This window comes from Echiichthys vipera (genome assembly GCF_963691815.1).
Source record: "Echiichthys vipera genome assembly, chromosome: 8".
NCBI classification, from domain to species: Eukaryota; Metazoa; Chordata; class Actinopteri; order Perciformes; family Trachinidae; genus Echiichthys; species Echiichthys vipera.
The window spans coordinates 27,376,668-27,394,080 of record NC_139833.1 but is presented as its reverse complement, the minus strand read 5'-3'; the positions used below and the strand labels follow the sequence as shown (position 1 = coordinate 27,394,080).

The 17,413-nt window shown below is 40.5% G+C and overlaps 1 protein-coding gene across 24 annotated transcripts in view; it reads left to right on the top strand.

Moving 5' to 3' along the window:
• Positions 1–14,864, top strand: part of plecb (plectin b) — a 145,096-nt gene extending 130,232 nt beyond the window's left edge. For 23 of the 24 annotated variants that reach the window (XM_083918579.1, XM_083918578.1, XM_083918592.1 and 20 more), the window contains 4 exons: positions 1,560–4,913; positions 6,545–13,579; positions 13,793–13,909; positions 14,064–14,864. In XM_083918579.1, the coding sequence (XP_083774705.1) occupies positions 1,560–4,913; positions 6,545–12,712 (9,522 nt within the window). In that variant the 3' untranslated portion in view covers positions 12,713–13,579; positions 13,793–13,909; positions 14,064–14,864. The remainder of the gene's footprint in view (positions 1–1,559; positions 4,914–6,544; positions 13,580–13,792; positions 13,910–14,063) is intronic. The other variant, XM_083918599.1, reaches the window with a different exon arrangement.
• Positions 14,865–17,413: the final 2,549 nt, after the last annotated feature.

Sequence of the window (17,413 nt, the reverse complement as noted above, 5' to 3'; positions counted from 1 at the left end):
GTTATTGCAAACATGATATATGAGGTTTTGCGTGTGTTTACATTCAGGTGAATGCAGAATTTAAATATATTACTCATTTGGAGGCTCCTTTGAGATCATCATTTTCAATGTCCATCCAGTACTAGGCTAAATAAATACAGTACACAGTGTGTTTGCAGTAACCACTCCATGCATTGTGTGAATTGTGAAGTTGTAGATTTAGAATGAGGGGTTCTTTCTTTCACTACAAATTTTCTTTCCTTTCTTATCCGTCTGGCCATTTCCATTTCCTGAGGTTAAAATCAAAGCGAAGACTCTCTGTTTAAGCTGGGTTATCATGGTCTTCAGATTTTTTTCCCTAAATTAACACAAGTTTAAAGTTCTACATTATTTTCTAACCCTGACGTTTTGCTTGTTTCTTTGCTCCTCTTAACTGCTTGCCAGTGCTTTGCCGTGATGAATGCTTAACTTGTTTGAGCAATAAAGAGGTAAATCATTCAGTGTTTCAACTACTGTATCGTATCATCTTCATCCCTCTGTCATCCTAGCATCTGTGTTTCTCTCAAAATACTTTTTGGCTTTTCATGGCAAATTTATTTTCCCTACTTTCATGACAGCCTTTCATAGAAGTACAAAAGCTATCCACACTTCCTAACTAACTATCTATTCAATATCCTTTAAACCAACGCTACAGTGCTTCTTACACTTCCTGGAGTCATAAATTGGTTTCCTAACTTACTTCATCTGAACCTGTTAGCCTTGACCTTGCCTTTCCTTTCCATTCCTTTTTGTGGCAAATAGTGATTTAAAGAACCCCCAGTGCATGGGATGAGATAAAAAAAATAGTCTAAGTGAATGTTGTTAATAATACTCTAACATGAGGCATTTAATCCTTACGCTTCCAATTTACATATGAGCTAAATAGAGGTAAAACATTTTGTGTTAAACAGTTCAAAAGAAACCCACCTTAAACAACTGAATGTATTCATATCAAACATCAATATTTGGATAGTGATTATAAAATATATATGTGTGGGAGTCTACGATATACATGCAAATCAGTATATCCCCCCTCCCTGCAAAAAACATGGAAATACACTTTTCAAAAAAGTGTTTTCAATAATTTGATATAATTGTAAATGTGATATTTTGGAATCCTAATTATAAGGCAGTTTTTGAAAGTTAGTGGTACAGCTACAGTTGCATGCCATATGATTTTCTTGCTGTGTTGTGAAGTGATATTTTGTTTCCATACATTCCCATCATCCATTTTTCCTGAATTGTCTTGTCATTAATTATTTTGATTGCATCGTGAATTTAACATCACTTTGATGAATGTGCGTCTAATTTGTGTCTAGTGATTGATCTTTGACTTGTCCTTTGAGCTAACATTAACATTAACATTGCCTGGGTAATACAGCGCATTAAATTGCTCTTATTCCAGTGTGATTAGGCTGTGATTACTATAGTAATTACAATTTTAATCCACACTGTTTTGAGCTTTTTAATGTAAAGTGCTACCTTTAACATGTCATGCTTGATTATAATTCTTTCTTTACCATTTGCTTCCACTAATGCAGAAAGCTGCAGAGAAACTCAAAGCGGAAGAGCAGAAAAAAATGGCCGAAATGCAGGCTGAGTTAGACAAACAGAAGCAGTTAGCCGCAGGTCATGCAAAGGCCATTGCCAAAGCCGAGAAAGAGGCTCAAGAGCTGAAGCTCAGAATGCAGGAAGAAGTAAACAAGAGAGAGGTTGCTGCTGTAGATGCAGAAAGGCAAAAGCACAATGTCCAGCTGGAACTGCAAGAGCTCAAAAACCTCTCAGAGCAGCAGATCAAGGACAAAGGTCAACAGGTGGATGAGGCTCTTCAGAGCAGGACTAAGATTGAGGAAGAAATTCACCTCATCAGGATCCAACTTGAGACGACATTAAAACAAAAGTCTACCGCAGAATCTGAGCTCAAACAACTCCGTGACAGAGCAGCTGAAGCTGAGAGACTCAGAAAGGCCGCCCAGGAAGAAGCTGAGAAGCTCCACAAACAGGTCACTGAAGAGACCCAGAAAAAGCGTAAGGCAGAGGAGGAACTCAAACGCAAATCTGAGGCAGAGAAAGAAGCTGCTAGGCAAAAGCAAAAAGCTCTGGAAGACCTTGAAAATCTAAAGATGCAGGCTGAAGAAGCTGAAAGGCAAGTGAAGCAAGCAGAGATTGAAAAGGAGAGGCAAATCCAGGTTGCTCACGTCGCAGCCCAGAAGAGTGCCGCAGCTGAGCTCCAGAGCAAACACATGTCCTTTGTGGAAAAGACCTCAAAGTTGGAGGAATCACTTAAGCAAGAGCATGGTGCTGTCCTTCAGCTGCAACAAGAAGCCGAATACCTTAAGAAACAACAGGAGGACGCAATAATTGCCAGAGAAGAGGCAGAAAAGGAGCTTGAGAAATGGAGGCAAAAAGCTAACGAGGCCCTCCGTCTAAGACTCCAGGCTGAGGAAGAAGCTCACAAAAAGACTCTTGCTCAAGAAGATGCTGAGAAACAAAAGGAAGAGGCTGAGCGTGAGGCTAAAAAGAGGACCAAAGCGGAAATGTCCGCTCTAAAGCAAAAAGAAATGGCTGAGAAAGAACTGGAGAGGCAGAGGAAGGTTGCTGAAAGCACAGCTCAGCAGAAACTGACTGCAGAACAGGAATTGATTCGACTCAGGGCAGACTTTGACAATGCAGAACAGCAGAGATCCCTCCTTGAAGATGAACTTTACCGCCTGAAGAATGAAGTCATTGCAGCACAACAACAAAGGAAACAGCTGGAGGATGAACTGGCCAAAGTAAGGAGTGAAATGGATATACTCATTCAGCTAAAGACCAAGGCAGAAAAGGAGACCATGTCCAACACAGAGAAGAGCAAACAACTTATTGAGGCTGAAGCGGCCAAGATGAGAGACGTGGCTGAGGAAGCAAGCAAGCTTAGAGCCATCGCAGAGGAGGCCAAACATCAGAGGCAAGTTGCTGAGGAAGAGGCTGCTCGTCAGAGAGCAGAAGCTGAGAGGATTCTTAAAGAGAAGCTGGCTGCAATCAGCGAAGCCACTCGTTTAAAAACAGAGGCTGAAATCGCCCTGAAAGATAAGGAGGCAGAAAACGAAAGACTTCGGCGGCAAGCTGAGGATGAGGCTTACCAGAGGAAAGCTCTTGAGGACCAGGCCAACCAGCACAAGCAAGAGATTGAAGAAAAGATCATCCAACTCAAAAAATCATCTGAGGCTGAAATGGAAAGACAAAAGGCAATGGTGGATGATACATTAAAACAGAGGAGAGTTGTTGAAGAAGAAATCCGAATTCTTAAGCTCAACTTTGAAAAGGCTTCATCTGGAAAACTTGATCTGGAGCTAGAACTGAACAAACTGAAAAACATTGCAGAGGAAACTCAACAAAGCAAACTTAGAGCAGAGGAGGAGGCAGAGAAACTAAGGAAGCTAGCCCTTGAGGAGGAGAAGAGGAGGAGGGAAGCAGAGGAGAAGGTTAAGAAGATCACTGCTGCAGAGGGAGAGGCAGCCAGACAACGCAAGGCAGCCCAAGAAGAGCTTGATCGTCTCAAAAAGAAATCAGAAGAAGCCAGAAAGCAGAAAGATGAGGCTGACATTGAAGCAGAAAAACAGATTGTTGCAGCCCAACAAGCAGCCCTTAAATGCAGTGCAGCCGAGCAGCAAGTCCAAAGTGTCCTTGCTCAACAGAAGGAAGATAGCATCATGCAGCAAAAGCTTAAGGAAGAGTATGAGAAGGCCAAGAAGCTTGCCAAAGAGGCAGAGGCTGCTAAGGAGAAGGCAGAGAGGGAGGCAGCTCTCCTTCGACAACAAGCAGAAGAAGCAGAACGGCAAAAGGCAGCTGCTGAGCAAGAAGCTGCAAACCAAGCCAAAGCTCAGGAGGATGCCGAGAGGTTGAGGAAGGAGGCTGAATTTGAAGCTGCTAAACTAGCACAAGCAGAAGCTTCAGCGCTCAAGCAGAAGCAACAAGCTGATGCGGATATGGCAAAGCACAAAAAACTGGCAGAGCAAACATTGAAACAGAAGTTCCAAGTGGAGCAAGAGCTCACAAAGGTTAAACTTAAGCTTGATGATACTGATAAACAGAAATCTCTCCTGGATGAAGAGCTGCAGCGCTTGAAGGATGAGGTTGATGATGCTGTCAAACAAAGGGGCCAGGTGGAGGAGGAGCTGTTCAAAGTCAAAGTTCAGATGGAGGAGCTGCTAAAACTGAAAAACAAAATTGAGGGGGAAAATCAACGCCTAATCAAGAAAGACAAAGATAACACGCAGAAATTCCTCACTGAGGAGGCTGAAAATATGAAAAGGCTTGCAGAGGATGCTGCCAGACTTAGTGTAGAATCCCACGAGGCGGCACGCTTGAGACAGATTGCAGAAGAAGACCTCAATCAGCAACGAGCTCTTGCAGAGAAAATGCTCAAAGAGAAAATGCAGGCCATTCAAGAGGCATCTAAACTTAGAGCTGAGGCAGAATTGCTTCAAAGACAAAAGGACTTGGCTCAGGAGCAGGCACAAAAGCTGTTGGAGGATAAACAACTAATGCAACAGCGTCTGGATGAGGAAACAGAGGAATACCAGAAGTCACTTGAAGCAGAGAGAAAAAGGCAATTGGAGATCGTAACTGAAGCAGAAAAGCTCAAACTTCAGGTTTCTCAGCTCAGTGAAGCCCAGGCCAAAGCTGAGGAGGAGGCAAAAAAATTCAAGAAACAAGCTGATATGATTGCTGCCCGTCTTCATGAGACTGAAATAGCCACCAAAGAAAAAATGACTGTAGTGGAAAAACTGGAATTCGAGAGACGAAATACCAGCAAAGAGGCAGGCGATTTACGTGACTCAATCGCAGCCCTAGAGAAGGAGAGGGCTAGTCTGAAAAAGGAAGCAGAAGAACTACAAAATAAGTCTAAAGAGGTATTGTGTCAAAAATGGCATAACAGAGCAGCTTATGTCATTGTTAACTATCTGAAAACTAACACACTTCTTTCTTTAAATTTCCTCTATTCCTTTGTCCGATTATACTAATCATGAAACCATATCTTTGATTTTAAGTATGATTTTTTTTTACAGTGCACTGTGCTCATGCATATCACATCCTGAATGCCCCCTCATACCCTGGAATGTTTCTTCATTTTGAGACAACTTCAAAATAAATTGCATCATTTGAAGTCGAACTCAAATGATTAATATTAAGATAAGAGAGACTTTATTGTCATCCATCGATATACAGAGCAGTGCACGATAATAATATTAAATAATAATAATAAACAAATCTACATAATAAACATAAGTTACAAACAAAATACACAAACAGGTACACAAAATATGCAAGGCAAGGTACAGGCAGGCAGTATTAGAAAAATATAAATACAAGTTGTATAAATATTAATAAAAAATATATATGAGGTTACTCACCAGGAGCATGGCGATTTTAATTATACTTTGGTAATGAATATATCTTTAGAATGAAGATGGTTTATTTTGTGTATCATTACATAGCTATACAATGCATACATGATGAGTCAAAGGTAGGGATGTAAGGATGTGGCACGAGACAGTTAAAAATTGATATAAATGTGTGACGCATACATTCCTATCAGTTTTTCTCCTATATTCATTCTGCAGCAGCGGTTCTGCTGAGCATCATTGTTGTCACTCTACGCATTATAACGTTGTCGATACTGGTTAACAGACTCTGTAGTAAAGCACACGAGTGCTGACAGATTCTTTTGGAATAAGTTAAATTCAGGAGTAAAAAGAACCAGCTTGAAAAGTGACGTGGTTTCTTTGGAAAGAGTAGTTCTTGTGGATTTTGAAAAGTAACAAAAAAAAAAAATCAAATAAACGCTTAATTGTTACATTTGAGAAGAGAGTTTGGTGTGGTGGTAGAATGGGTTAGGTTTGGTTCACCAAAAACTAAATAATAGGCACTCTATTTGTTATTGTAGCCAGTTTCTTTTTTATCATGTATCTGCTGCTGGTTTGAATCTACGGTTTTGCATTTTAATATGTAAACATTTGTTTAAACTTTGCTTTGGTTGCATTATACAATGACATGCAGTTTGTCAATATAAAATGAACATTGCCTAAATGAAACAATCAATTTGATTTTTTGGAGGAAAATTCATCATTTAGATTAATCGATAAAATTGTTGATGAATTTAATCGCTAGAAAATTAGCCGTTTGTGTCTGTAATGCTGGCCAATGTGTTATGACTCTTTTGCTCTCCGTATGGACTGTTAACCCACATTTACACCAATACAATGTTGTTGTTTTTTTAAACAAGAATGCTAGAATTAATTCATTAAAAAAAATAAAAGTCAAACCTTCATCTTCTTAAACAAAATGCAGAAAAGTACACATAACTTAAATAAGGCTCCATTTTTTTAACTCCATGTGCATAAGCAGAGTGCATTGTACAACTTATATCCATTACAAACTAAAAAGACAAAATTACAGTTGAGATAAAAAAAAACATGTACAGAATACATGTGCCTCATTTATATACATATTGTAACTTATGTTTTGTATTTTTTCCTATCAGATGGCTGATGCACAGCAGAAACAAATTGAACATGAGAAGACTGTGCTCCAGCAGACATTCCTGACAGAAAAGGAGATGCTTTTGAAGAAGGAGAAGCTAATTGAAGATGAGAAAAAGAGACTGGAGAGCCAGTTTGAAGAAGAAGTCAAAAAGGCCAAAGCTCTCAAAGATGAACAGGAACGCCAAAGACAGCAGATGGAGGAGGAGAAGAAGAAACTCCACGCTACCATGGATGAGGCCCTAAATAAGCAAAAAGAGGCTGAGAAAGAAATGCTTAACAAGCAAAAAGAAATGCAGGAACTAGAGAAGCAGCGACTAGAGCATGAAAAGATTCTTGCAGAAGAAAACCAGAAATTGCGTGACAAGCTGCAGCAGCTTGAGGAGGCACAGAAAGACACTGATAAAGTCCCCAACAAAGAGCTCATTAATGTAACAGTGGCTGAGACAACAAAGCAAGTTTACAATGGGCAAAATGCTGGTGATGTCATAGATAATGCGGTGAAGGGACCAGATCCCTTGTCTTTTGATGGCATTCGTGATAAGGTACCTGCAAGCAGACTTCACGATGTCGGCCTTTTATCGAAGAAGCAGTTTGACAAACTAAAAAATGGTAAAACCACTGTTCAAGAGCTTGGTGACACTGAAAAACTCAAAATAACTCTGAAAGGAAAAAACAGCATTGCTGGTGTTTTGACACCATCTAATCAAAAAATGTCAATCTATCAAGCATCAAAAGAGAAGAAGATTACTCCTGGTACAGCTATGATTCTTCTAGAAGCCCAAGCAGCCACAGGTTACCTTTTAGACCCTATTAAAAACCAGAAACTTTCTGTCAACGAGGCTGTCAAGGAAGGCTTGATTGGCCCTGAACTGCATAACAAAATGCTTTCAGCTGAGAGGGCAGTTATTGGCTATAAAGATCCATACACTGGTGGGAAGATTTCTGTCTTTGAAGCTATGAAGAAGGGTCTGATAGAACATGATCATGCCATAAGAGTTCTTGAGGCTCAGCTTGCAACTGGTGGCATCATCGACCCTATCAATAGTCACCGCATACCCAATGAAACAGCCTACAAACAGGGACAATATGATGTTGAAATGAACAAGGTTATGGAGAAACCTTCTGATGACACAAAGGGATACTTTGACCCCAGCACTCAAGAACCTTTGACATATTCTGAGCTGATGGCAAGATGCACCACAGACTCTGACACCAGTCTGCTACTCTTGCCAATCACAGACAAAGCTGCTCAGTGCTCAAGTATATATACAGAGGAGGAAACCAAGGATGTGTTCAGTAAAACAACTGTGTCTTTGCCATTTGGAAGATTCAAGGGAAAGACTGTCACCATCTGGGAAATAATCAATTCTGAGTACTTCACTGAGGACCAGAAAAGGGACCTTCTCCGTCAATACAAGACAGGGAAAATTACAATAGAAAAAATCATTAAGATTGTGATTACTGTGGCAGAGGACAAAGAGAAGAAAAATGAGATTACCTTTGATGGTCTAAGAGCACCTGTCCCTGCCACCGAACTCCTGGAATCCAAAATAATTGATAAAGACCTCTACAACAAATTGCACAAGGGCAATAAGACAGTCAAAGAGGTTTCTGAAATGGAGCCTGTCCAAACAGCACTGAAGGGTACAAACTGCATTGCAGGTGTAGTTATTGACTCATCCAAGGAGACAATGTCCTTCTATCAAGCTATGAAAAAAGACATGATGAGGGCAGGGCCTGCCCAGAATATGCTTGAAGCCCAAGCAGGAACAGGCTATGTAGTTGACCCCGTTCATAATCAGAAGTACACTGTTGATGAAGCAGTCAAAGCAGGTGTTGTTGGTCCTGAGCTGCATGAAAAACTCCTGTCTGCAGAGCGAGCTGTTACAGGTTACAAGGATCCTTATACAGGAAAGACTGTATCTCTGTTTCAAGCTATGAAAAAAGATCTCATACCGAAAGAACAAGGAATACGACTGCTTGATGCCCAAATGACCACCGGTGGCATCATTGATCCAGTAAAGAGCCATCACATTCCTCATGATGTGGCCTGCAAGAGAAATTATTTTGATGACGAAATGAAACAGATTCTCAACAGTCCCACTGATGAAACTAAATGCTTCTTTGACCCCAACACAAAAGAAAATGTCACATACTCACAGCTCTTCAAGAGATGTGTGACTGACAAGAAAACTGGTCTCCAGCTTCTGCCTCTTTCTGATGAAGCAATCAATGCAAAAGAGGAGCCAACGTACAGTGATGCTCAGACAAAAGAGGCTATGACTCAGGCAACTGTGGAGCTTGACTCTGGACCATTTAAGGGCAGAAAAATGACCATCTGGGACATAATTTACTCTGAATATCTCACTGAGGAACAAAGGCTTGACCTGCTCAGACAGTTTAGGTCAGGAAAAGTTACAATTGAAAAGATAATCAAGATTGTCATCACAATTGTAGACAAGAAAGAGGCCAAGAAACGAGAAGAGTCCAGTTTCAAGGGACTTAGAGCTCCTGTCCTAGCAGACTCTCTGTATAATTCCCAAATTATCGACAAACCAACCTTTGACCTCCTTCAACAAGGCAAAACAACACCTAAACAAGTCAGTGAGAATCCCAATGTCAGCAAATACCTCCAGGGCTCTGATAGCATCGCTGGAATCTACCTGGAGCCAACCAAAGAGAAAGTTAGCATTTATCAGGCTATGAAGAAAAAGCTCCTTAGGCACAACACCGGTCTTTCACTTCTTGAGGCCCAGGCTGCAACTGGGTTCCTTGTAGATCCAGTGAGGAACCAGTGCCTGACAGTAGATGAGGCAGTGAAGTCAGGTCTTGTTGGTCCAGAACTACATGAAAAACTTCTCTCTGCAGAAAAAGCTGTGACTGGCTATAAAGATCCATTCACAGGCAACACAATCTCCCTCTTTGAAGCAGTGCAAAAAGATCTCATCCTGAAAGAGCATGCCATGCCACTGATAGAGGCACAGATGGTGAGTGGAGGAATCATTGACCCTGTTAACAGCCACCGTGTGCCAACAGATGTTGCATATGAGAAGAACCTTTTCAGCAAAGAAATTGCCAGGACTCTTTCTGAACCATCTGAAGATAACAAGGCGTTCACAGATCCAGAAACAGATGAGAATGCTACCTACAAACAGCTTAAAGACAAGTGCCATAGAGATCCAGAAACAGGCCTGTACATCCTTCCACTCTCAAAGCCTCAATCACCAACTGTTGTTGAGAAGACATACCTCTACACAGAGGAACAAACACAGAGTGACCTGACCAGCACCCAGATTGACATTCCAATTGAGGGTCTTGCTGATAAATCAGTGAACCTCTGGGAAATCATGAACTCAAATTTGCTTCCAGAGCAAGAGAGGCAGAAGCTCATGGATGAATATCGCTCAGGTAAAATCACTAAAGAGCGGATGATCATAATTATTATTGAGATCATGGAGCAGAGAGAGATCATTAGAAATGATAGTCCATTGTCATGTAAGACTATAAGGAGAAGGATTACTATTGAGGAGCTCTACAATGCCCGCATCATTGACTTGGAGACATACAACCTCCTTAAACAGGGCAAGAGGGACATCCGTGATATAATGGAGATGACCAGTGTGAAACAGTATCTCTATGGCACAGGCTGTGTTGCTGGGGTCACAACAGACTCAAGCTCCAAGATAAGCATATACCAAGCAATGAAGAGGGGTTTTATTAAACCAGAACTAGCCCTCAGCCTCCTAGAAGCACAAGCTGCTACGGGATTCATTGTTGACCCAGTTCAAAATGAAACACTCACGGTTGACGAAGCTGTTCGTAAGGGTGTTGTTGGCCCTGAGATCCATGATAAACTTCTCTCATCTGAGAGAGCAGTTACAGGATACAAGGATCCATACAGTGGCAAAATTATATCACTTTTCCAGGCCATGAAAAAGGATCTTGTTCCAGAAGATTATGCTCTGAAAATGTTAGAGGCACAAACTGCCACTGGTGGTATCATTGATCCTGAATTTCAGTTCCACCTGCCAGCAGACATTGCCATGCAAAGAGGTTACATCAATAAGGAAACCAATGAAAGACTGACTGACGATGTTAAAGGATTTGTTGACCCTGTCACTAATGAGGATCTGTCATATGCACAGCTTCTCAAGAGATGCAAGTTGGATGGTGGGTTGCACCTACTCTCCCTGGGAGACAAGAGACTGATGTTCAAGGGTCTGAGGAAACAGATCACAATGGAAGAGCTGCTCCGCTCACAAATTATCGACCAGAAGACTGTCACTGAACTGAATGAAGGTCTTGTTTCACTGGAGGAGGTTAGTGATAAACTATCAAGGTACCTTGAGGGCACAAGCTGTATTGCTGGTGTATTTTTGGAGTCCACAAAGGATCGTTTATCAATTTACCAGGCCATGAAGAAGAACATGATAAGGCCAGGCACAGCATTTGAACTCCTTGAGGCACAGGCATCAACAGGATATGTCATTGATCCAATTAAAAACCTCAAACTGACTGTCAATGAAGCAGTGAGAATGGGAATCGTAGGACCCGAATTCAAAGACAAGCTCCTCTCTGCTGAACGTGCTGTGACAGGATATAGGGATCCTTATTCGGGCAAGACAATCTCCTTGTTCCAGGCCATGAAAAAGGGGCTCATCTTGAAAGATCATGGTATCCGTCTCCTGGAAGCCCAGATTGCCACTGGTGGAATCATTGACCCGGAGGAAAGTCATCGTCTGCCAGTTGAGGTGGCTTATAAACGTGGCTTCTTTGATGAGGAAATGAATGAGATCTTAACAGATCCCTCTGATGACACCAAAGGCTTCTTTGATCCCAACACTGAGGAAAATCTAACCTACCTCCAGCTCATGGAGAGGTGCATCACTGATCCCGACACTGGCCTGGTTCTCCTGCTACTGAAAGAAAAGAAGAAGGAAAGGAAGACCTCCTCCAAGTCCTCAGTTCGTAAGCGCAGAGTTGTCATCGTAGACCCTGAGACTGGCAAAGAAATGACTGTGTATGAAGCATACAGGAAGGGACTCATTGACCACCAAACCTACCTGGAGCTTGCTGAGCAGGAGTGTGAATGGGAAGAGATCACAATGACCTCCTCTGATGGTACTGTCAAATCCATTATCATTGACAGGAGGTCGGGAAGACAGTATGATGTTGATGATGCTCTTTCACGTGGCCTCATTGATCAGAATGCTCTTGATACATACCGATCTGGAAACCTAGCCATTACAGAATTTGCTGACATGCTTTCTGGAAACATGGGAGGCTTCCGCTCACGATCATCTTCCTTTGGTTCCACCACTGGCTCCACCTACTCCTCTCCCATGAGCCCCATACCCTCCATTAAAGCACCTGCAGTAATATGGAATGACCCAGCTGAGGAGACTGGCCCCATAGCTGGAATATTGGACACAGACACACTGGAGAAGGTGTCCATCACTGAGGCCATACGCAGAAACCTGGTAGACAACATCACTGGCCAAAGATTGTTGGAGGCCCAAGCCTGCACAGGAGGAATAATTGACCCCACAACTGGCGAGAGATTCCAAGTCACTGAGGCTACAGAAAAAGGACTTGTGGATAAAATCATGGTTGATCGACTCAACCTGGCTCAAAAAGCATTCAATGGATTTGAAGACCCCAGAACTAAAGTAAAGATGTCTGCATCCCAGGCTCTTAAGAAAGGCTGGTTGTATTATGAGGCTGGCCAGCGTTTCCTTGAAGTCCAGTATCTGACTGGTGGACTTATTGAGCCTGATGTCGAGAGCAGGGTGCCACTAGATGAATCCATCAAGAAGGGCGCAATTGATGCCCGCACTGCCCAGAAACTGAGAGATGTTGGTGCTTATTCTAAATATCTAACATGTCCAAAAACCAAACTGAAAATCTCCTTCAAAGATGCCATGGACAAAAGCATGGTGGAGGAAGGATCTGGACTAAGGCTTCTGGAGGCCTCATCACAATCCAGCAAAGGCCTCTACAGTCCCTACAATGTCAGTGGCCCTGGATCTGCCTATGGCTCCCGGAGTGGCTCAAGGACCGGATCCCGATCAGGCTCCAGGAGAGGCAGCATTGATGCTGGCTTCAACATGAACTTCTCATCTTCCTCCTTCACATCCTCTTCAACTGGCTACAGCCGCAGATACTGATAAGCTAGTTCTGTTCCTAACAATAACCCAAGTGTCTAAGAACCAACAATGTGAATGCACTTAACAGGTGCATTTTTCACAGGAAAAACATAGTTACAGTAACAAGGAAAATATTATTTATTTATAGCCTCATATATGGAGACATAACCAAGCATTGGTAGATAAATACAATATTATTTTTCTTTAGTACTAATTACCGGTCAGTTTATATTTTTCAAAGCAAAGCATGACATTTCTGCTGTTTTTTAAGTGACTTTCTAGTTTTGATTTTACACTTGTTAAAAAGTTGTAGACTTGCGCTTCCTGAAACTAATATATACCATATGTATGTCAAACAGATATATTTTTCCAGTATTCTTTTGAAATTCAAGGATATTTGTCTATTTTTTATCTTTTTCGACAGTCCTACTTAATGATATACTGTATGTCAACTTAGGTCTAATGTTTTTAACAGATTCTAAAACACATAGATGCCTTGTCAATTCTGAATATTTGTATAGCATATGGACAGTGTGTGTGTTGTGTTTTTATGTTAAATGTTGCCTGGGTAACTAAATAATATACCCATTAAGAGTACACCTGTGATACACTACAAAATGACACACTATAGCAATAAAACACTGAAAAGACATGCAAGAATTAAAATTATGCAGACCATTCTGAAACCAGTTTAATATCTGTCTTTTTTTATACCTATATTTAGTGGACTTTTGCATATTTTCGGTTCATTACACCATTATTTTACACACTCCAAGTTTTAGATTCTTTATATACACCATCAGGCAAGTGTTCCTGGTTAATCCCAAGATGATGTCAGACTTGATCCTGCTGTCCCATACAGACCTGCGTCCTGTTATTTTGGTTCCTGTAAGTTGAAATTGCTTTTATGTTTTCCTTATGTTGGTTTTGTCTTCTGATTTTTTTCAGTTGATTTTGACCACATCTCAAAGCCTATGTAATTAATATTGCAATGTTTGCCCTTCCCCACACAATACCACTGTGATATCACTAGATAACTATTTCTATTCAAAATTCTTATTATTGCTGATTTATAGTTGTTTATCCTCTTGTTTTTGACAGCTGCCTCAGTCTCTCAGAATCCAACATATGAGCACAGATTCTCAGCTGGCCGAAACATTCGATCCCTTCAACTTGGATGGATGTGTGAGTCCATGTCATCCTCACACAGTTAGACAGGTACAGTGTTTAACTGTTAATGAAATATCATGTCATTCTCATTTAATTTGCAAAAAGATGAAGCTATGTTTTATGAAGATTTTTTTTTTTTTTTCTCCCTGCATGGTTCGGCTTATTTTGATTTTAATTCATAGTTCTTTTCTTTTATTTCTAGATCTGCCATTGAGTATGTCCTTTGTTCCATTGCACATCACATTTGAAGAAAGCTGAGGCTGAGTCAACCTGACACCATCTTGGGAAACCTTTCTAGGAACACATCTTCATTCATTACATTTTTTCATATATTTATTACTTGATGCTAACAGTGATATTTTTGTTTTCATATTCAGATTTTTTAGAGAACACTCCAAAATCGCACACACATCTGTATTCTTTCATTTAAATTGTGATCATTGCAGTGGTAGATCAGCACATCTCCATTTAGCTGCTCATAAGTCCACTGAATATATTTTTGTATAATTTTTTTCTGTAAATTCAGTCCTACCAAAGTGCTAAAAAAGATGCATTTAGAGAATTGACATGTTTGATACAGTGCAACATTGGAAGAATGTATTATCTCAAATTAACTAATTTCAGTTGACATTTTGAGCTTCAAGCTTTATTTTGCATAGTTGTTTTTCCGCAGCAAGTATTTCTGGGATGTATCTTTAAAGTGTTTGATTTCTGTAAATCTTTTTCAAGTTTTTGATACATCATGACTTTGCCTTGCATGTTTGACTAAATTCACAATTTAACAGGGTTTGGTTTTTTTTTTTTGGGGGGGGGTGTTAATATAAAATGAAGACACCTGCAACCGTCGCTGTGCTGATTTTCAATTTAGCAATATATAAATTCACCAAACTAACTGGTTCATTTTGCATATGGGGCATATTTTGCTTTGAATGATGTGGTGAGTTGATACTGTTGTATGTTCTGAACATTAACACTATGTTGTAAATAAATATGCTCTGAAGAGGCCCTCTTGTCATTCATACATCATTAATGCCCAAGAATCTGAAGCTTTTTAAGGGTTAGATGTTTTCAGTGTTGCTGACTTAATGACACACTAGAAAATCAAAAATAAGGCACTTCACATAATGCCTATATTCCATCTTCTTAATGCACAACAGTTATAGAGCAGCAATACGTTTCTGTGTTTTTATTTGAGAAATATAGAAAGTATAGTAATAGCTTGATGCCCTGCACATAGTGTGTATGAATGGTAATACCATTTGTTCCAAATGTTGAGTGATTAGTGTTAAATCAACCTAGTAGCTCCACTGTGGTATTAACACTCCCTCTGGAAAAGGCAGTATAGGAGTAGACCACAGGAGGGCAGTGTTAGACTGTCCGTTCATCCCTAAGGAAGCGAGTAAATCCAGTGAAACACTGCTACTTAGTCCAACCCCTGCCCACGTGGTCATGTTATAAACCCACTGAGGACCATTTACAATAATAATTAGGTATAAGTCATATTAATGAGGATCTGACTAGGTTTTTGTATGCTGATGATAGAATACCACCTACAGAATACCCACAAAATGACCTAATCAGCGTGTTAAAGACCCTGAAACACCACTTAGATTCTTATTGGAAATCACCACGCCATTGGACATTAGTGGTTTGCATGTGGACCGACGCCCCATTCCTAATACCAGATGCAGACATATTTTGCTCTGTGTGCCAACATTAGATAGAACATTTGATAGAAGAGCCTGCCAACCGAAGAAATTGGGCACTCACAGCGCAGAATTCTTCACTCAGCTCCCCTGACTTCTCTGATCTGACCCTTTCCCTCCCAGCGGTCCCCGCATCAGAGGCTGAAGACAGGGAGGTAAGAACCCCGAGAAGGGAGTGTAAAAACACTTGCATCATCATATCCTGTATACAGTAGAGATACACCGATTCGATACCTGGATCGGATATCGGCTCCGATGTTGACTAATTAGCTGGAATGAGGCTGTTCCAGCATTCCGATCCAGTAATTTCTTTTGTATTAATATACACAGCAATACGGTTACAGTGATCTAGTTACTTCAGTTCTATGTTTTCAACACCGTTTAGGTTTTTATGCTTTGCAGTTTGCAGTGCACTTTACATGGAAGTGTTATTTATTTATTTTTGCTGCTAATGTGCACTTTGTTTTTTGTTAATAAATAATATAAAGTTTTATATCTGTGTTAAATTGTTAACTTTTTTTAACACGGCTAAATGTTTATGTCAAGCCTGATGCCTTCACTCACATGGCAAGGTACACGGTTCATTCATTCAACAGGAGGATCAGATCGGCATCTGGTATCGGCATTATATCAGATTGGTTCGGAATAAAATTATTCGGTGCATCTCTAGTGTACATTAAGTACAGCAGCTTTAAATGCTATAAATTAGTGAAACCCAATATTGCAAGATCTTTTTATTTTTCTTCCAATGGTCCATTGCAGGATAAAGGAAGTGCTTTGTTTGAATCACCAACACCTCCATCACAGGATCAGAGATACGGGTATGCTAATGTGTAAGATTGTCATTCATTCTTCCTTATTTAACTTGCATCCTCGATTAAGTGACAAATTATAACATTTGTACACAGTCAATCTTTCAGAAAAAGTAAATGAGCACTTTCAGATCATGTCCAGTATAAACACTAATGGTTCACCACACGTGGATTTGACCTATTTATATTTGAAGCAAATACTGTAATCCAAGTGAGACCTGCTTGATTGAAAGTGGCTACCCACAGTCAGATTAAAGGAAAACAGCCTGTGATGACAGTTGGTCAATTGTATCAGCTTTGTAGACCGGTGCGTCTGCATCTGCCAGCACCACAAAGAGAGCTATGGATTATGAAGTGATCGCACAGTGTAAAACATCTAATTGAAAGAAGAAAACCAGGTTCCCAGCCCAGTGGACAGAGCGAGAGCAGATGCCTCCCTAATGAGATATTTTTCTAAGCTCTGGTTATATTATCTTTTGATACGAATAATCATTCTTGTAAGCTTTGTTTTACTGTAGTCCTGCTGTAGTGCAGGTCATGATTTTAAAGTCAATCATTCCGATTTCAACACTAAAGTAGACATTTCTTTAATCCAGAGCCCTAAAGTAATTCCACAAATACACTGAATCACTATTGATGCAATGTGATATTTCACAGCTAGCTTCAGACGGTACAAAAATATAGATACATTGCAGAAAAAAAAACATAAACCAAATTCATACTAAGTGATTATTAAATGACCCAGTTGCCTGGCTATCATTTTAGTGAATGTGTTCCATTTTACTCACTATGCTTAATATATGTGATTGTGAAAGATAATTTAAGTTATTTCACTTTGTATTACTTCTCTCTGTTTTAGGAGGGACGTGGAGGACTTGAGTCAATGGCAGTGTGAGTTCAGGGGTCAAATCATAGCACTGAGACAGTGGCTGAGGAGCATGGAGATGAGGCTGCCTCCTCTGGACCTCAGGGTTAGTTGGGTTTACTGCCTGTCTGCCTTCTGTTGTCTCTACCTTTTAGGCAACACATTTTTC